This window comes from Terrapene carolina, unplaced genomic scaffold, assembly GCF_002925995.2.
Source record: "Terrapene carolina triunguis isolate 2854851 unplaced genomic scaffold, T_m_triunguis-2.0 Scaffold93, whole genome shotgun sequence".
In the NCBI taxonomy this organism is placed as follows: Eukaryota; Metazoa; Chordata; order Testudines; family Emydidae; genus Terrapene; species Terrapene triunguis.
Genome location: NW_020664444.1, coordinates 14,947,170 through 14,967,507, shown reverse-complemented (window position 1 = coordinate 14,967,507; position 20,338 = coordinate 14,947,170). Strand labels below are relative to the sequence as shown.

At 45.2% G+C, this 20,338-nt stretch overlaps 1 protein-coding gene across 1 annotated transcript in view; it reads right to left on the bottom strand.

Annotated features, from left to right (window-relative positions):
• Positions 1–506: 506 nt before the first annotated feature.
• TECPR1 (tectonin beta-propeller repeat containing 1) overlaps positions 507–20,338 on the bottom strand; it is a 35,443-nt gene continuing 15,611 nt past the window's right edge. The window contains exons 10-25 of the mRNA XM_024208459.2: positions 19,141–19,670; positions 18,015–18,160; positions 16,869–17,024; positions 16,190–16,339; positions 15,219–15,376; positions 13,397–13,524; positions 13,003–13,105; positions 12,167–12,263; positions 11,615–11,694; positions 11,048–11,104; positions 8,697–8,871; positions 6,309–6,444; positions 5,383–5,475; positions 4,411–4,517; positions 3,826–3,945; positions 507–2,862 (exon numbers count right to left, since the gene is read on the bottom strand). Of these exons, the coding sequence (XP_024064227.2) occupies positions 2,659–2,862; positions 3,826–3,945; positions 4,411–4,517; positions 5,383–5,475; positions 6,309–6,444; positions 8,697–8,871; positions 11,048–11,104; positions 11,615–11,694; positions 12,167–12,263; positions 13,003–13,105; positions 13,397–13,524; positions 15,219–15,376; positions 16,190–16,339; positions 16,869–17,024; positions 18,015–18,160; positions 19,141–19,670 (2,440 nt within the window). The 3' untranslated portion in view covers positions 507–2,658. The remainder of the gene's footprint in view (positions 2,863–3,825; positions 3,946–4,410; positions 4,518–5,382; positions 5,476–6,308; positions 6,445–8,696; positions 8,872–11,047; positions 11,105–11,614; positions 11,695–12,166; positions 12,264–13,002; positions 13,106–13,396; positions 13,525–15,218; positions 15,377–16,189; positions 16,340–16,868; positions 17,025–18,014; positions 18,161–19,140; positions 19,671–20,338) is intronic.

Here is a 20,338-nt window from a genome sequence, read left to right as displayed (position 1 = left end):
TCAGTGACCAATACCTTACAATAGAGATTCCCACAGCAGTATTCTGTGTACTTTAAAATCCTTCTCTGTAGGACTTTTTTATGGGGTGGGACAGACAGCATTTTAGCTGCCAAGGCAGCGTATCAGTGTCTGGATTCAAATCTTAGCGTAAATAAAGGGGCATTATTACAAGTTATTAAAGCATTTGGCAAACAATACTGCATAACCTTTAACAGTAAATGCAGTATCAGGTAGCTAGTGGTACAGAGATCAGCTATGAAGGGTATGCCTTCCCTCAGTAAATACTGCCCTGCTGTCAGCTATGACCTGCTTCTCACTGAACAAAATTGCTAGGGTATTTTATTTCTTCCAGTAGTGTTAGCATTGTAGCTTAAGGCAAGTAGCTACCCCTAGTTTCAAAATAGTAGCTAGTGACAAGAGTTCCTCTTGGACAAATTCAAGGGGATTTCACAACAGGAGCCTTTTTTCTGACAGATGAACTTTATTTTTCAAAATCCATTTCAACCTTCAATTAATTTCAGTAAAGTTATCCCACAGTTATGGGGCTGATGTACATTTTAATTCCATCTGTCACTTTCTACTTTAAGACGACTTTCAGTGGGCAGAGATTTGGTGCTCAAATATAGATTTTATATTTTGCATATGTTCCCTTAAACAGCTTTTTGTTGTACAACAGACAAAATGGGGTTGGCAGTGCCGGGGGAAAAAAGGAGAAAATGCATGATTACATTAGCCTATATTTTATTGACTCAGTTAGTAGAATATGTAACTCTTGCATTGGCGATGTAAACATTGGATATTCAAAAGGAAAATATAAGTTGACCTTCTGACATAGATTATGTGTTAGCGCAGAGAAAAAGCAAGCCTAAGAGTATACGTGGTAAAGCTATTAATGATGCTTATTTGGAACAATTGCTGTGTAACTTATAGAAGTGTGTGTAACCTAGTAGTTATAGGAATGAATGCAAATAATGTCACTGACACCTGGAACACCACAGATGTAAAAATCAATACAAAACTATAATCACATATTGGAAAGTTCAATAGGTTAGACAGTAGCATCTTTAAGAATCTTTTTCACATTTGGACATAAACAGTGTCTTGGCATTAAAATATCAAATATATATATATATTAAATACAGGCAATAGTTACTTCTACAAATACAGTACGTGAGACCATGCCACACTGCTATTCAATTTATATAAAAATACCTCCATATACAATCACACACAATATAGGGAAAAAGAATGTAAACTTGCAGTGCTACCATTAAGAAACTCGGGGTGTGAGCCTGCTCTTAACAGTCCTATCGAATCGAAGTGTGCAAGATTAGCCCCTCAGTGAAAACCTCTCTAAGCTACAATGGATAAAGCCTGATCCCGTAAGGTGTGGAGTGCCCTCCTGAAACCAACAGGAGTTGAACGCACCTTGCAGGAGGTGATTGGCACCACGCAGCATTGGGCTTTAAAATAAGAGACGTTCAGAGGAGAATCTAGGATTAACTACAATTTTAGAGCAGGACAGAACTAGACCTTCTCTTTTGAGGAATAATGTACACTAAGGTGTTAACTCATTAGGAGAAGAGCCAGAAATAGATTCAGCACAGATCACTTAGTACAAACTAACAGCAAAGCCCCATTCTGAGTGCATGCTAGTCTACACTGACTTCACTGGAGTGACTGTAGCTCTCTACCACTATGAAGCCGGAATTAGGCACAGAACTTTTTCCAGTCTCTTGCTCGAAGAGACTTGGACAAAGCATGAGTTGTGAGCCATTGGAGGACGAGCTGAACATGAGGCTAAAAAGATGATTTTTCCACCTCATATCTGACACATGTAGAAGCAGATGCTGCCACCCCTACTGAGAGATTAGGACTCTTCCACAAGAGTTCCGCTGACGCCAATGGGAGCACTTGTGAAATAAGATACTACTCAGCATGAGAATGGGTACCAGAAATGGGCCCTTAGTAATGTGTACTCCCTCCGCTCCAGTCCTGCACACAAACACTTGTACTCACATGGAACATTATTGATGCAAGTAATCCCCGCTCAATGCGAGGGTAGCATTGAAGTCAATGGGCTGACTCACATGAGCAAAGTTAAGCATGTACATAAGTGTTTGCAGGATCAGGCCCCTAGATTTTACACTAGTGCAGTGACCAGAGCTCGCTGTACAGTAATCAACTATATATTGATACAATTTTTAAAATCCTCCTCCCTGCCCAAAGATGAGCAATACTAAAACTGGAGAGTGGCGTATAAGATGAGTAAGTGTTAAGGGATGTAGGGAAGGGAATTAAAGACTTCTACAGAAAAATAAATGAGTCTGCAAAGATATTCACATTCACACAGTTTGTGTAGCAGCTTTAAATAGGGGTCAGGGCTATTCCTGCGGCTCCAAACAGCACCTTGTCTCTCTTGTCAAAACTGTGTCAGTTCTATCAAGTCATACGCTATTAACTTAGTAGTATAAGAATAAATTAAATATTAAAATGCCCATATTGCAAACTCCAGTTCTATAAAATGCATTAGTTTTATCAGGCGGCGTTTTTATTTTTCTGAGCAGAAATGGGTTGAGTTTGATGTGTCCTACAGTTTGTTTTTCTTTAAATTACTTGGGAAACAAGCAGCAGCCAGTGTACGGAGAACAGAAAATACTAACAATTAACAGTGTTTCGGTCTAGTTCTTGCCCTTCGTTAACCATCAAGGTGGTTTTAGAATGGTTTCCATTTCCTTCTCCTCCATTCTCCCCATCTTCTAGATCCGTTGGGTTTGCTGAATGCTCTTCAGAGGTCTCATGTAAAGCAGCCTTAGGACCTTCAGTTGCATTTCCTCTGACTGTAATGTGCTCCCATCCACCCTACATGAGATTTTAATATATTTAAAAGAAACATCACAATTTGATTCAGAGCTTTGTTTACAGGAAGGTTTTTATGCTATTTATTCTTAATTCCCTGCCAGGGGGTTAGTTCCCCCCTAGGTCAGCTCAGAAAAAGGACTCCTTATAAAACCCTGACCTCTTAGTATGTGCAACGCCCAGAGGGAGCTGGGTGCATACCTGCCTGGTCCACATACTGCAGGGGCTCAAATCCCCATGACTCCCATCTCCTGGATACTCTGGTTAGAGCATCTAAAATGGATGAGACGCATGCTCAAGGAAAGGAGCAGGCCCGGACAAGGATTAGTATTCTGCATAATGGGGACTGGGTGAAATCCTGTCCGCACTGAAGTCGGAATTTTGCCATCGACTTCAAAGGGGCTAGGATTTCACCGAGACGGTTTAAATATCTGCACTTCAAACACTGCAGCAGAGAGTAGTGCAGCCTCATGACAATGGAGGATAATCATGCACAGACCACAGAGAAGCTTTACTTTTTAAAATGCTGCCATGTTAACTGCTGTATTATATTTCATTTGGCTAATCAGTTAACTACATATTTTAACAGTGTCACTGAAGTCTTCATTAAAGAGTTTAATTTTGTGTCCAAAGCTCTCAAACTAAAAACCAACACTAGTTTAAAGATTAGTATAATGTAAATGATACACTGTTCTATACAGTAATTGCATAACATACTTCATTAATTTAAAAAAAAGACACATACATCTGAAGACACTATCACTTGACATGGAAATGTCTCCATAGTCAAGACAAGGAATGCTCCCATTTCAGAGTACAGCGTACAAGACCAGTTTCCTGCCTTCCACAAGGAGATGAGCAGCTATCCAAAATTTTGAAGGAGCCTGTGAGACAAGGAGTGTATCTTCCTCTATAGACAGTGCCCAACCACCTATAACTGAGCAATTCTGTGCCCCCAGCACTCACCCCAATGCCGTAGTCCCATGAGAGCCCTTTCGGTTCCAATGGTTGGACTCCTGTTCGATGACAGACTGTCCCGCAACTTAGGCTGTGACTTCCCTGCACTTTGTCAGCTATCACCCAAACCTTAAAGAGAGAGAGAGAGAGAGAGAGAGAGAGAGAGAGAGAGTGTGTGTGTGTGTGTGTGTGTGTGTGTGTGTGTGTGTGTGTGTGTGTGTAAAATGTACCCGGCTCAATCACACAAACAGTTCCAAAGGCTGGATGCAGTGACCTTGCTTGGAGCAAAACAGCTCCAATTTGGGCAAAGAGAAACCCAAACATCCCTGCACAAATGAGACCCAGGCGTGCAGATTAGCAGTGAAAACATTCCCACTGAGATTTAACAAGGAAGGTTTACAATACATGCTGTTTGCATAGTTTCAGTGGGACAGCAGGAGTCTGTGTTACCATTTCACAGAGTTAATTTTCAGGTTGTCAGGATGCCAGCATGTGAATCACTGTCTTATGAGGGAAACAGGAGCAGAAACCAGTGTTTACTGATGATTTAACTAGGTCATTCATAACTAGTGAAATGCAAAGTTAAATACATACCTGATCCAGAGGTCCCACAGAAACTTTACGGATATTATTTGAAACATGGTCCCAACTGGATCCTTGAGGGTAGCTTGGTGTGATTCCCTGACGGTACCAGAGATTACCTATAAATAGATCAATTAAATCCTATGAAGGGAAGGATGGCCTTTTAGACAGAGTTCGGGAGTTCTGTTCGTGTAGGATGAGCCCACTGCATTAAAGCCATGAACTCTGCACTGTTTAATTAAACAGTTAAGAGATCAGCAGTTAATGCTTCCATATCTTCTATGGAATCCTGTTACACTTTTCACTAGTGTGTGGAACTTAATATTCTCCATTTACCCTATTTTGACCTTCCTGAATAATGGTGCACTCCCTAATTTGTAAAGCTCCTTGGGGAAAGGACCATGCATTATAGATTTACAAAGATCCATGCACACCATTGTTATAGAAGTAATGCAACATGGAAAAGGAGTTCTCTCAGACAGGACACTGCAGAGTTAAAGGCTTGTTTCTTTTGTGAAAGGACCCTTTAATCTTATCTAATGATGATGCACCAGTTTGTTTGCTATGGATGATGTGCATGGTTCACTGCAAGGCATTCTTCCTGCAGATTTGCATGCTTTTGGGTTTCTGGCAAAGCTCCTCAGATGCAGTGAGAGATGTAATTTTCTTCTTTGTGACCATCCAACGAATATTAAAAAAAAGTTACAGATGCTGTGTCCATATTATCTATGGCACTAGCTATGTAAAATACAATCCTAGGAGTCAGACAGTGATTACCTCACCCAGTCCATCACTGTGCCAAGGCCAAGCGATTCCCTCTAAACACACAGAGGAACAGATGCTCAGGTGGTGTAAACCAGCATAGCTCCACTAACGTCAATGGAGCAATGCCAATTTACACGGGTGGAGGAGGGGGCCCAGAATCTTGTTTTAAAGCAGTCAGATCTCTGGTTCATTTCCGAGTCCTTGTCATTTAAAACTCACCGTTTTTATCCACCGCCAACATAGATGTCCGTCCTACTGAGACTTGTTTTAACTTTTGTTTTGGAGGTGAAGGAATATGGTACCAACAGTCTCCTGAAAGTTGGAAATAAATGAACGAGGCATTGAGAAAACAGCAGTAAGGAGAGTCTTGTAATAGGCCAAAGAAAGCTGTGTGTTCAGACACCATGGGGGTAGGAGCATTAGAAATACCTAGCTACGCAAGGCATGGTGACTCACAGCAGAGGGAACCAAGAAGCCTTCCAGCCCTTCTGTCTATACAATAACATGACCGGCTGACATGAAAAGTGCTGGTCTCAAAGTCAAGCACACCCAAAGCACTAATCCTTTCCATTTGAATTACACACAGTGAGAATACCTAGCTCTTATATAGCACTTTTCATTGGTAGATTTCAAAGGAGGTCAGTATCATTATCCTCATTTTATAGATGGGGAAACTGAGGCACAGAATGGTTAAAATAAAGCGTGAGAACCCACTTCATATAAAGCAATATTTTCCATCTCCTTTCCCAACTCAGTATTTTCCATATTGAGGTGTGTTTAATGCTAGATGGTTTCTACCCTGACCTTCTCAAGAGAGTTTGGCCTGGAGAATTTAAGGAGGAATGTTGCTGACCTGTGTGAAATGGCATTTCCTTGTGGGCAAGGCTGGTAAAACTTCTCTTGGGCTTCCAAGAAGTTACCCAGATACATTGCTAACAAAAAGAAACTCATCTCAAGGTTTTGTAAACATTAACTAACTTTTAAAAGCGTCCTAACGCATGTTAATATAAGTGAGGAGGAGGCTGTTTACTTTGCATCAGCCTCACACTCTTTGCAGTGGTGACATTGAAATGTCTCCATCCTGTGCTTGTTCAGCTCACTACATCCTTGCTGCGAGAAGACCTGCTCTGTTCCCCAGCACTCACCTGCAGGTTTTTTTGGAGACACTGAACCCCGGTAGAAGGTAGAGCCATCTCTCGCAACAGCCCAGACTTGGTGGAATGCCCCAATCGAGACCAACATGAAGGGCTGATCTGTTCCCACGTGAAGCCATGATGTTCCCTAGTGAATGACAAAGAATAGCTTGGGAAACTCGCACCTGTTGCAGAACTGAATGACACAGCGTGCCTGCTGGCTGATCAGCACCTGACGGGAAAAATCCTACAGAATGCAACTGGTTCTGAAAAGTAATTTTTATAGAACTCTATACGACTTAACAGACAAAGGACCTTTCCCTGGTTTGTTTAGATTATGCTACAGCAGGGATGTAATCTTCCGTTCAATTCTATGGGACTTTTCTATAAGCACATTATGCCTTTAGGTGTACCTAACAGTACAACTCCTGAAATAGAACTGGTAGAAAAAACAGGAAACATATTAGTGAACAATTTTTTCAGATTTTTTTTAATACTGGTTTTTCCAAAGTTTCGAGATGTCTACATTTAAATTATATTAAAAAAAAAAAAAAAAGGAAAAATGTCTACAAGCTCTAGATATGACTTGTGCAAAAATTGTGCACACTTGGCCCCAATCCTGTAAAACACTTACACACTTAGACATGCAAGCATCCTTCTGAAGTCAAAGGGAGTGTCACAGGGTGGACAGGGCACTGCACACTTCTATACTGCACACTTCTTATGGCAGCATGTGGGGTACAAACATGGCACCCTCCATCCCCTGCCCAGGTATGAATAGCTTAGGGGAATAAAAGCACACCAGAACCTTAGGCTACGTACCCCACATGGCTCTCTACACACCCAGGCAGTGCTTCCCACATCTACACTGCTATTTTTAGTGTCAGGGGTGGGGTCCTATGCCCTCCCTGCTGCCAGACCCTTTCCCCATGGCTTCCCCCCTGCCAGAGCCTTTCTCTGTCATCTATAGCTACATGCTGCCGTGGGGACACAGCCGGCTTTTCACTGTTGTCTATAGCTACACCTATCCTACATGCTGCCTCCAATGGGGTGCAGCCCAGATATAGCCTAAGAGGGTGCTGGTCCAGCCCACCTGTTCCCCATTAAGAGCCTCACAATTGGGCCTAATAGAGGGCAGCTGGCCCTGCTAGAGAGCCAGAGGGGAGGCCTGGTTCAGGGACTCAACTGATGCTTTAATGGACACCTGAGCCTTATTACGGGGCAGAGATCAGTAGGGAGCAGAACCACAGGGACTGGTCGGGCTGGCTGCTCTGTGCCAGGGAAGGCACTGAACCAGAGAGGCTGCAGGAGAACACTACTCCAGGGGAAATCAGGCTAGAGGTGGAGTTTTTCTATACCAGAGCAGGGGAAAGACTCAACGGTAGCTCGAAAGGGGCTGGAAACACAGCCCGGGGGTAGGCTGAAGAAAAGGTCCTTCTATCTTTTTGTTTGCTGGGACTTCTTAGTTGTTTTTTTGTTACCCCCCAGAAGAGTTAAGTTTGTTTGTGAGGTGGCTAGAGGGCTAATCCACATCTCCAGCACTAGCCTGTCTGTGGAGTTTATTAAGGAGCCCTGAAAAAGAGGGAAACTGAGGTACCCCTGGCCAGGAGGGGACACTTGGGAGGCAGCTGCTATTACAGGGATGATTCACATGCATAAGTACGTTAGTGGATGGCGGTTACTGTTTTGCAATCTCTATTATAGTCTGTAGGTAAATGTGAACCTAGTATTAAGTATACCAGGCACGACAGATGTGCACGGCTCCTTATAAAAAACACACAGCCCAATACAAAGCCCACTGAAGTTAATGGAAAGGCTCCCATTGACTTCAGTGGGCTCTATATGGGGGCTATAGCTTGGCCAGGTTCCTGCCCTGAGCAGCTTAATATCTAAGTCAGATGGGCATGCTACCAATAATTTGAGGAGAAGGAGCAGACCCCTCAGTGACTGAAGGGGAAGTAGAGGAAAGAGGTGTTAGGGAGACATAGGGGGAGGGATAGATCAGTGGTTTGAGCATTGGCCTGCTAAACCCAGGGTTGTGAGTTCAATCCTTGAGGAGGCCACTTAAGGATCTGGGGCAAAATCAGTATTTGGTCCTGCTAGTGAAGGCAGGGGGCTGGACTCGACTCAATGACCTTTCAAGGTCCCTTCCAGTTCTAGGAGATAGGATATCTCCATTAATTATTATTAGGAGAGCAGTATCAAGCACAGGAGGCAGCATGAGTATACTGCCGCGGGGGGGGTGGAGCAGGAAAAGAAGGCTGAGGGGCTAACAGGGGTTTACACGAGAGACAAAAACCAGTGATTTGAGGGGGCACAGCGTGTACATGTGCGCACACACTACACACATGCACTTTAAATGACACTTGTATGAGAGAGGCAGTAAGAAGAAAGTCTTACAGCTGGATTTTGCTGCGTTACTCCGAGTCTGCACAGCACGTCTCCCTTGTCGCTAACTGCCCAGAGTGCTATCGATTCTTCTTTGTCTGCCGCCGAACTAGGGATTATGGCGATGTCCCAGAGGGCGATGGGAGGCACTTCCAGCCAGGGTCCGTTGGTGATTATTTTACATTTTCTAAAGAGAAAAACCCCACAACCCTTTAGGAGCACGCACTTCCTGTGAGTCTGTGCCCATGCTGACAGAATAACTCAAACGTAGGGGCGGGGGAAGGCCCCAAATCCTTTCATTAAATGGGTACTATGGAAACCAGAGATACCCTGCAACTAATATTTTCAGTTTGAGAGTGGGTTGACACCAACCAGGTTTGTGTTTCCAGGTTGAGTTCTGAAGCACTAGACATAGGATAACGTTTATCAGGGTTTCTTTTTCAAGAGCAACTTAATAAAGAAAAAACAGGCCCTCTTAGAAGTCTGTGCTGTGCTCCACTTTGCTTCCTACCGGTCTAAACCTAGCCTAGAACTTCAGGATAAAGAAGAGCATTTCATCATGTTCGTGGGGGAATCCATTGCTGAGAGCAGATCTCTGTAGCTGGTCCATTCCCTCCTCTGTACTGGCAATGGGAGTGACATCTGGACTTGATTCAGGAGGGGACTGTCTGAAGATAACACGGAGCATCCCGAGGGAGGGAGGGAGGCATGTTTGTTGGCTAAGAGTTGGCAGCCTTCCATTAAAGCAGTACAGAAAAAGGTTCTCTCTTAATGGGCCATTACAGAAAGCTACATTGCTCTAGTTTCCATAGAGAAATAAGTAGCACTGCAAATTAGGGAGGATGCATTAGACTCCACAGGCAGAATGTCTACCTGCACCCAGCCCGGGAACACAGGGAATTTCCCTCCTCCAACCCACAAATCCAGGATCTAGCCCTAAGCAATCCTCTATTTGTTTTCAATTTTAATTTGTGCAACTGAAAGACGGGAACGTTTGGGCTCAAGGCTTTTCTCAACTTGCGTCAGTTGTTATATTTGGCATCAGCACTTAGTTCATTTGGATTCAATTTGTTACAGGACATACAGGAGAACGGTTTGTGGCCCCAGGGCCTCGCTGAGCGGGAGGAAGAGATGCTCGAGGCCTAAAACGTTGGCTCTGCAGCCACAAAACAAGCACCAAACATTGAAGTCTTTAATTTGTAGGCTCGTAGCACCTCAATAGCACGGGTGTTGGATAGCTTAGCACAAGAAAGTGCAGGAGGAAAACTAGAGTGATTCAGAATTGCCCCAGGTTCCCTAGAGAAAGAGCAGGGTGCAGGGGGCTTCCTGCTCAAGGCACGATACAGGGATGGTTTGGTCTTTTCTGGTTCCATCCAATTACAGTAAAGCCTGGCTGGGAAGTCATCAGTTGCCTAGTAAGTAGGTGGTGCTGGTCACAGTTATATTAGGACACCATCTATAAGAGGGCTAAAGCCCTATTGTTATGTGTATTGTAGCACCTAGGAGCCCCAGTCACAGACCGTTGTGCTAGGTGCTATACAAACACAGAACAAAAAGACAGTCATTGCCCTAAGGGCCTGCAATCTAAGCATAAGAGACATGTGTTATAAATGGTTACAAGCAACCTACTGGCTTGCCGGACTCTTTAACAACATCTCCTAATCATTTAACCACCATTTATAGAGGGAGCTATAAAAGAGTGGTCTGCCCCTTTAAGGGCTAGAGACCTGGGCCCAGCCAACCCTAGTTACTAAGGCACATCTGAACGGGGTTTAGCTGAGTCCCCTGTAACGAGCAGCAGTAAGTGAAGGATGCTCAGGGAGACTAGAGTACAGAGGCTGCTGGGTGAAAGAAGTGAGACTATGGTAGGGAAGGCCCGAGCATGTCCTAATAAGGGGATAAATGGCTCACAAGAGATTTTCTATTTTTTGTTTATTTAATAAACCAGAACCCGAAAAGGGCTATGAATGGACACAAGGGTTTGAGTTTTTGAAGAAGCCCCTTGAAGGGGGATACTGAGGCAGGCTGCCTGTAGAACTGCAGTCCACGAGGGGATACTTGGGGCGATCTGTCCTGTGACAGGATCCTCGATATGAACTGTGACCAGAGGGCTTTTACCTAAAGATCTCACACAGTCACAATGGAAACGTTGGGACACTTGTGTGCAAAGGCTGGGAGTGAAAAATGCAATTTAAGTGGTTGCTAAAGCCAAGGGCTGCCCTGCTGGAGATGGGTTCTTCAGTGCCGGTTTCAGTGCTGTTGCCCTTTGTTAATGGAGAGATATTTAAGGGACTAAACAGCTTGCTCTTAAGAAAGGAGCATGTCTGAATTCTAAACTTTATGTCCATAACTTAATCCCTTACCTGGCCCAGCGTCTTCGCCGTACAAAATCCTTCATCGTCTTGTGGCCATGGTAGGATCTGCCAAAGATATTTAATGCAAGTTTGAGAGGACTTGGAAATACCTCACATTTCAGCAACAGCCTGTCGGCGCTAACTCTGCTTCAGCCCAGCGTTATTTTCCATGCAACTGTTCTGTAAAAAGCTCCCCCTCACACCACATAGTGTTGTGAGGATACCACGCACAGGCTTGCAACTGAAAATAACTATGTACCCTGGACACCCCCTGGCCGCTTTAGAATACTGGCAAGCCCTTATTTTGCTGTGTGGGACTTATATTTCACCCCTCCGCCCCAAATACCATGGCCAGTAATACTTCAAATCGATAAAGTACTCAACACTGATTGTCAGCAGCTCTCTCACCCTCATTTTGCAAAAGGGGAAATCAAGGCACAGATGCCACCATTAAAGGAAAGCTGAAGTGCAAATCAACTAGGTTTAATAATTGCTTGCAGTGTGGTTGTAGCCAATCAGGTGTTAGCCTGGCAGGGCCATGCCAAGTTTATTAGGTACAAGAAGGTAACTCCTTACGCTGGAAAGTCCGCTGCATACTGCCAGCCTTCCCGATCGGTTCCACCGGAAATGTTAAAATCAATATACCAGTCAGACACCTAGAGTCAGAAGGATAATATGAACAGGAGCACAACAGAAAGGAAGGCACAGCCGGGAGATCACCTTCCACCTCTTCTTCTGCACCCTTTGTATTGTCATTGCTTGTATGGAATGATCTGATAATATTTATATTACAACTTTGCCTGTTGAGAACACCTTCCATCTTGGGTCCCCAAGGACTTTAAAAACATTCAGGGTGGGATTCACAAAGGAGCCAAAGAGGAATTGGGTTGGGCGTGGGGGGAGGGACACAATCAATCCTCTCAGCATCCCTAGGATGTAGGGAAGATCATCTCCATTGTACCGATGAGGAAACCTGAGATTAAAGTGACACAGCAGGTCAGTGGTAGAGCCAGGAATGGAACCCAGGTCTTCTGACACCTCCGTTCTGTGCCCAAGCAACTAGGCCATCCTTTATTATTTTAAAATAAAAAAATAGAAAAAAAATAATAATTTCAAGACAAAATTTACCCAAGACCACTGCGGGGATGGAGGCTTTGTGTTAACTTTTGTACATTCTTGTAAGCCAGACACGTCACTCCACATGTACCTGTCTGTGGGCAGCCCTCTGCAACATAAGTACAAGGAATAAAGAATAAGCGACAGTAAGAGAAGGATAAAAGATAAAGCTCTTCACCTCTGCCTAGCACTTCCCACGTACGTACACACACGTACACACACGTACACACAACACTGTCTTCAATCACTAGACTCTCTTGAAGAAGGGACTGAAATGAAACAGGTTTGCTCTGCAGCTCAGTTGCCTGCCAAACACTGATCAAAGATCTCAAAAAACTGACTATTTTGCATTTAAAAACCAGGAGGGTGAAGCTTGAGAATGCTGCCGCTTTTCAAAGGTTGGTGGAAAAACCTTTCCTACCCACCACCAAGAGATTTATTGACTTCCATTTCACTAGACCCCAATGTCTTTAGATGATTATTAAATATTGTTATTAAATGCAGCATCCAGCAGCCCCACTCAGGATCAGGGATCCGTTGTGCTTAGCACTCCACAACACCCAGGAAGACATGGTTCCTGACTTGAAGAGCTTACGATCTATGACCTTAATCCTGCAATGCGTTGCTTGCAGGTAGGTTTCGTGCCTTCCCAGGGGTGTGCTGGTGTGCAACGCATTGCAGGACTGAGACTACAAAGGCATCCCTTAATGAATATTGACAAATCTAGCCTCTCAAAGCCCATGCGCCTTCCATCTCAATTTAATACTAAATGTTAGAGACAGCACGTGAAATAAAAGTTTAAAAATACCCTGACATTTCCCTTGACCATTATAAACACACACACTTGCCTGTTGCTATATCCTGTGACTGGATTCCACCGCTGGTTCTCATAGATATAAACACATTTCACATCTGATTGCATGTAAATATTATCGGCACTGCTGGCCAATCCTGCAGGCAATAAATCACTCGGATTAAAAGCAAAGGTAAGTGTTAAAGAAGAAAGTTGCTATAGTTTAAAATTTTGCCAGGTAGAACATTTATGCACTTTTTATTGCTCATTTTTGAGCCAAAGATACAAAGCTAAGATGCACACCTTGCTTCCCTTGCAGAGACGGGATATGCCCATCACCTCATTCTACAGACTAGACACAATACAAAGATGGAGGATTGAAATTTTTTGTTCTGCTGGTATCACGTAGGAGGTTAACCAGGGAATGTAGAATAAATGTGTGTCATTACCTTGAATGAAGCCGCCTCCGTATCCTCCAGTATAAACCCAGGCCGTGTGATCGTAACCTATGCCCCATACTATGCCATGGCTATTACACTCTATCAGGCGGAGATGCCCTCCAATCTGACGCCAAAACCTGCAGGGAGAGAGAGAACATTTTACATGAACTCCATAGTGGAGTCAGTAACAGCACGTGTTCCCTGCCCTGCGCCTCAGCCCTGACTTAGGGAGGGTAGCAGGCCAGTTCAGTCACTAGCTAATTGGGCCGCTGCCCAACCGGTGGGGAAGGCGATTGATGCCAGTTAAGAATGCTCCTTTTGACTGACTACTGTCAGTGGGTGGAGGCATCTTGGCTACCTCAGCTGCGAGCTTGTAGCCTGTCAAATGCCTCATTTACGTGTAAGTTTAACTTTGAATTTCCCAATTTGATCCATTGCATTTGTTTTGAACGGTTAGCTATGATACACCGGTGGGGATTTTCACTCGTTAGCTGTGGATATTCGCCCTCAGCGTTCACTTCGCCTGGAAGCTTTTCCTCTAGGAATTTTCTTGGTTTAATACACATGGATTGATGGTCCTAATGTGGGACTGGGGAAAGGCAGGAGGCCAAAGGGGATTCCCTCACCTTCTGCAGGAGCAGAGTCTTATTTTCCACTTACTCAAGACAGACCCCCATGTCTGCAGATGTGAGGAGGTGCACAGCAGAGGGAAATCCCTTCCTGGGGACCTGGAGCCCTGCAGGGTGTGGTGTGTGTGTGTCTAGGGAAGGCAAAGGGACTGTAGAGGAACATGCCAGTGGGGAGTCTGGGGGAGTAGAAAAGAAGACCTGCTTTTACAGATCAGGAAGTGTGCAGGAGTACCAACAACCTGGCAAGCTTTATGGCCTCAGAGGAGCCCCACCCACCTCTCCCTTCCACCGTTAGGACTCTGAGGGTATGTCTACACTGCCGCTGGGAGGTATGATTCCCAGCCAGGGTAGACAGACTCCTGCTAGCGCTGCTCAAGCTAGCAGGCTAGAACAGCACTGCTAGTTACCTGAGCTCTGACCCAAGGGATCAGGCGGGCTTGGACTCCAGCAGCTACCCTGAGCCGCCGTCCATGCTGCAATCTCTCGCCACACTGCTATTTTTAGCATGCTAGCTGGAGCTGAGCTAGTGCCAGTCTGTCTACCCACACTGGGAATCACCCTGCCCAGCTGCGCTGTTGACGTACCCAAGGAATTTTTAGGGGTTCATAACTCAGAAACACTTCGTGCAAGTCACTTCCAAATAGTAGCAAAAATTCTTCTTGGCCCTTAACCTGCCAATTTTGAGGCAGATTAAGGGCCTCTTTGCTTTTGGACTACCGTGGTCGGGGCTGCAGTATCATGCTTAGAATAGAAACCCAGCTGCTATCCTCACTAGAGAGCATCTACTGCCATTGCATGGGGGATTCAGAATTCCCTCACTTGGGTGCTATTCAAATCTCAGCCCTAATGAATGGAATGTTTCATTTACTCTAAAATGCCATCCATGAATTTGTGTAGGAGAATTTAGCACCCAACCCTGCAAGTCTTACAGGTCATCCCAATGAAATCAGATAGGAAACCTTGCAAGATCTGGCTCATAACATGCAGCTTGAGCATGTGAACATCAAAATATAGCCTGAGGAAACTTCTTCATCTCACTTATGAAAATGAAGGCAACTCCATGTCTCTCTTCGTCTTTGGCTGACATCTACAGCACACAATGCGTTCCACACAACAGACCGCATAACTTCTGACATGGAATTAAAGAAAATTCTGGCTGCTTGAAATGCACAATAGTGAGGGGAACTTTAAAACCTTCTTACATTTGGTCACATGGCATCAGGTGTGGTGTGGCCTCTAATTCAGGACTTGGCTCGCTGACAAAGACGTCTCCTTTGCAGGTAACAGACCAGATGGCCTGGTGGGAGGGAGGGCCTTGAATCCGTCTGCTTTCGCAGCAGGACATGCTCAGCAAAGCCAGCTATGATATAAGGAAGGAACAAAGAGCGAGGAGGTGCATTTCATGGTGTGAACAAGGGGTTTTCGCTTAACGTGGGTCATCTAGTGCTAGTGAAAGGAGGTTATCCTCATTGCTAGTCCACCTTGGAGATTTGTAAAAGGCAGAGTTCAGATCAAAGGTGTCAAGATTCATTGCTATCAACATGATTTATCTTTCAGGATCCCCAGAGTGCTTCACAATGTCTCTGTACGCACACACCTCCCCCCTTCCCTCTCACAGCTGCTGAAATGCAGCCATTTGTGTGCCATAGAGACGCAATCAGGTGGATAGACAGCTCAGTGCACAACAGTGAAGGAAAGTTTTGTCCCACTGGTTTAAGCTCTTTATAAGAAGTAGAATATCTTACACAGAGCTGAGCAAACCTTAGTAAAGACGGGTTGAATGCCTGTAGCCCTGCCCATCACACAAAACTCCATTTATCTGCCTCCAAAGAAGGGTAGGGCTGAGTTAATCCTGCCACAGTTCCTGTGGCCTTGTCCACAGTAGGGGATTTTAGAGGGGACAAAAATCCCACAAGAGTGACCATGGGGTCAGCTGCACCACTGGTCACACTGGCACGAGCCCTAGAGGTGACATGCAGCTGTAGGTGTTTTCACTATGATGTCAAGTAAACTTGGGCTGAATTTTTGTTGCACCAGTGGAATCGCTTACCAATCTGTTTGCTAGTGCAGACAAAGCCAAACAGTCCAGAGGTTGCAAACCTGATGCTCAAACCTCACACAAACGAGGGTTTAAGGAAGTAACCAGACTGTGTTAGAAAGTGGGCAGAGTTACCCAGTCATGCATTTCTTGTTCCGTGGCGGCTGCTAGACGAATTGGCCACCGCTGCTTTGTCCTCTCGGGCGTGTAGAGAGCGAAGGAGTGTTTGGCATCATTCAGAACTTCAACCAGAATGGTGACTTCGTTCAGGAACACGTGGATGTACTGGCACAATACAAAGGGCATTGGTGAACAAGGCAAACTCCCATTAAGCCTCCCCCATTGCCAGCACAATAGGGGGACCTTGCACAAATGGTCCCTGGTAAGGATGGCAGAAGGACTAACATTCTGCTTGGGAGTGCTCATGAAACGGGGTTAGACTTACAGCCCTGGATGACTGAGGTCCTATCTACCCCCTCTACATCATTCTGCCAGTGTGTGTCAACCCTATCTCAGAGGGCCCCCTTGCTAGGCATCAAAGGTTGGTTCTTTCTCCATGACCATTCAGTCTTTGGGCTGTCAACAAGATGGCTAATTGGTGTCAGCCTGGTGGTGGCTTGCCCATTGAGAGCGGGATTATTTCTAACAGGACCCTGAGTTAGCCACCAGAGAGAAAAGACCTTCATTTGCTACTGGCCTGGGCCAGATTGGAAGTGGTGACCTAGACGAGAAACCCTGTATCACAATGCCCATCCCCATGGTTTTCCTCTTGTCAAATGGGAAACCAGCAGTGCACTGCACTACTCGAATGTACCTTCTTCTCCTCATGATACATGTAATAGATGAACAGAATGCTGTCTCGCATGCCGTCGTTCCCAGTGAACTGCTCCAGTGCCACTCGCACGTCTGTCCATTTATGAGGCTTCCAGCTTCTCCACCACTGTAAGGTCCCCGTTTTCACCCAGACAGACTGTGGCAGAAACACAAGGTTACAAGGAGCTGCAAAGAGCTTTCTTGACCCCCTCCCTCCCAAAATTTCTGCTCGTTCTTTCTATTTTCTGCTTTGAGACAAGCAGAAGATAATGTGATCAGATGAAGGCTAACAAAACTCTATGGCAGGGAAGTGAGATGCCCCCTTCAGAGAGTTCAAAAATCACAGAGAGATTCTCTGACTTGGGAAAATACAGCAGGTTGTTTCTAACTGGGGTTAGAGTTAGAAACAGTGTTTCTAGCATTTAAGTGCTTTTAACATAATCATCTACTAAAACTGATTGAAAGTGCATACACCAAACTGTTCTATATTGAAACTAATTTTATTTTAATACTTTAAACAGGTGATATTGGATAACTCAAGTCTTAGAAAAGGAGGGGCCAAAATCCTGAATGAAATCTAAGAAGAGCCCAAGGAAATTCTGTGTGATAATCAAAGGGAAATATTAACTAGAAATCCGGTTATTCAGATGTTCTTGACGTTATAAGCACTACTTATGGAAGCTGTGCTATGCCCCCTGGTGTTCATAGAGAACAAGCTCACTCATTTATTGAAGTCCAAGTAATAAGGATATTCATGCAAACAGAAGGCCCTGAATTTGTGTAGTGCAGTAACTCACGTGCATCTAACACAATTTAGAGGCGTCCTGGATTAGGGATTTCAGCATATTCAGGAACAAGTGCAACAGTCAGCCAGTGTTCTTTTTGTATAGTACTAGCTGGAACTTTTCTACAAGAGCTGCTGTGCCAGAGGTTTAATGGCTACTAGGGTTTCCAATTGGAGTGCTTGGGAAAAGCTGCTCTAAGAGCTGTGGTAATGGACAAATGTGAACGGGGGCAAGGATACAATGCTTGATTACAGTAGGTTGCAGGCCATACATTGGACAGTACCATCACGGATACCCAATCCTGACAGATGTTAAATCATGCTCAGAGTTAAAGGGAAGGAAGCAGGAGGACTTTCACTTACCTGCTCAATAGCTTGTTCATAGTGTCTAAAGTTCTCCAGTTCCCGCTTGGTCCTTTCACTGAGCTGCTGGAAAATCTGCTTTCGCCACGCTGCTGTCTGCGCTGGACTGATGGACAGGGAAAGAGACTGCACAGAGGATAACAGACCTAGAGCAGAACCAACGTGATGAACAAGTGAGCTTGAAACTCAATTCTGTGAAGTATTAGATGCTCAAGACACAATCTGCCACTTCAAAAACACTGGGGCAAACACCTCTGGTCTAACACCACTATTGCATGAACACACTAGTCCCAGTGGCATTACCAAAAGGCCAGTGAGAATACTGCAAATGGTGCATAGAAAATGGATTGAAAGACTTATCATAAACTCCTCTGTATATCCCTCCACTAAAGCAGCACCTGTATACTACTAGGAGATGACCATAGGCTCTACAGATTCTGATACAGAGCTGAGATGACCAGTAAGACAAGGCTAAGTATTGGGATGCCACATACTCATTAATTTGACAACCAGCTTATTTGGAAATTTGACCATATTTCACTTTTTTCAAAAGCCTCCCTGTTCTAATCCCTCCAGGAGTCAAGGCTGGGCTCCCATTCAGAAAACCACCTTTCAATTCCTCTTGCCATTAGAAAAGCTTACGATAGTGTATATCTCAACCTCGGATCACAAGGACTATGGTACCAGCAGGGCACGGTGGTATTTGTCTCTAAACAGGCTCCCTCTACAACTTGATTTTCACAAGTTTTCAATCACACCCAGGCGCCATTTTATCCTGAGCTCTAGTTTCAATGCAATGGAGAGCTAAACAGGTGTGTGGAGTTCCGACAAACTGGATTATTACCTGTGTAACATTTCCGCCAAACATGCAGAGAAATAGTAACTAACTATGTTCATAAAGTGTTTTACAGCTAGATACGCACAACAGGAAATACCCTCCCTTCTGGGGTGAAGAGTAACAGCTAACTGGCATGCAGGATACTACGTAAGAGAGTGGGTGGAAGAAGGAGGGATTATTTTAAGATAAGGACATGCTTTTTTTTTTTTAAAGCACGGTATCTTATTATGGCAGCATCATTAGGCCCTGAGTGGGGATCAAGGCCCAGCTACGCTGAGCTGACAGTACCTGACTGAAGAGTGAACCATTTCAGCGAGCTGTGTGAATCCACCAGGCAGCCTCCTCCACATACCCAGGCCCACAACGGATGCTCATCAGCTCCATAATGTTCTTCGACTCCAACTGAGAACATGCCAAGGGAAGACAGGCTGGATGTCTCCGGGAAGGTGCTGGCGGAGAGCAGAGGCTTTTTATGGGCCTCCTTTAAGTCAATGTTTGTCCACTGCAGTTCTGCAGGATGGGGATCCTGGTCAGCAAAAGACTCGGGTTTTTCGAGACCAGCCTTCTCGCCATTGTCTGAAGCAGGGCTGGCTTCTTCAGGAGCAGAGTCCAGAGGATCCACAGCCAAGTTTGCACTCGCTTCTGCTGACTGGCTTCCCACGTTGTTACCGTTGACGCTAGCTGCAGCCCCTGACAGGGGCGTGTCGGCAAGGTTTGGCTGTATCTGTGGGCTCTCGGTATCAGAGGAAATGTCTGCATCGCTCTGAACGATCAAATTCGTTTGCTCCCTAACGTCGTCGCTGAAGAAACAGCCAGCGCTTGGGGACAAACAGACAAGTAACTAATCAGCCACCAGTCCCCGAATTATCAACCAGCACACAGCCATAGAAAAGACCAGAGAAAGACAGACAGAGATGGCTACACAGTGTCCAGCGGATACAAAGCAGAGCTTTTATGGTAAAAGCTTAACTTCATCCCCAAGGGAAGAGAGCCCGACACATGGCTTTGCAGGCCATGCTGAGAAATCCTTTTATGACAGCTTGTAGGGTTGGCTGCACAGAACTCTCCAGAATACCCCAAGTGTTAACACCCCAAGGCCCTGTCTTTTGGTTTACAAATGCTGAGCAGGACTCTTTTTAGACTCCAACTGGTAGGGACAGAAGCAGCCAAAGCAGGGACTGCTGCATTTGGGAGGGGTGGGGTAAAATATGGGGTCCAGCCAGGCCCCTTTCTTCCTCCCAATGCCCCCTTGGCCCCAGAACAGTGCAGAGGAGACCCCACACACCTTCTAGGGGTACTAGGACCCATGCAGTGCCTCCTGTCTTCTCCATGTGGCCTTGGAGGAGGGGTACAGAGAGAACCCGGCTAGAGACTCCAGCCCTTTGGAAGAGGAGCAGGCAAAGCAGAGACCTTTGGACGTTCCAGTCAGGACTACAGATGGGCGGACATTCTGTGACCTGTGCTGATCGGCTGTTTGCTTCAGCTC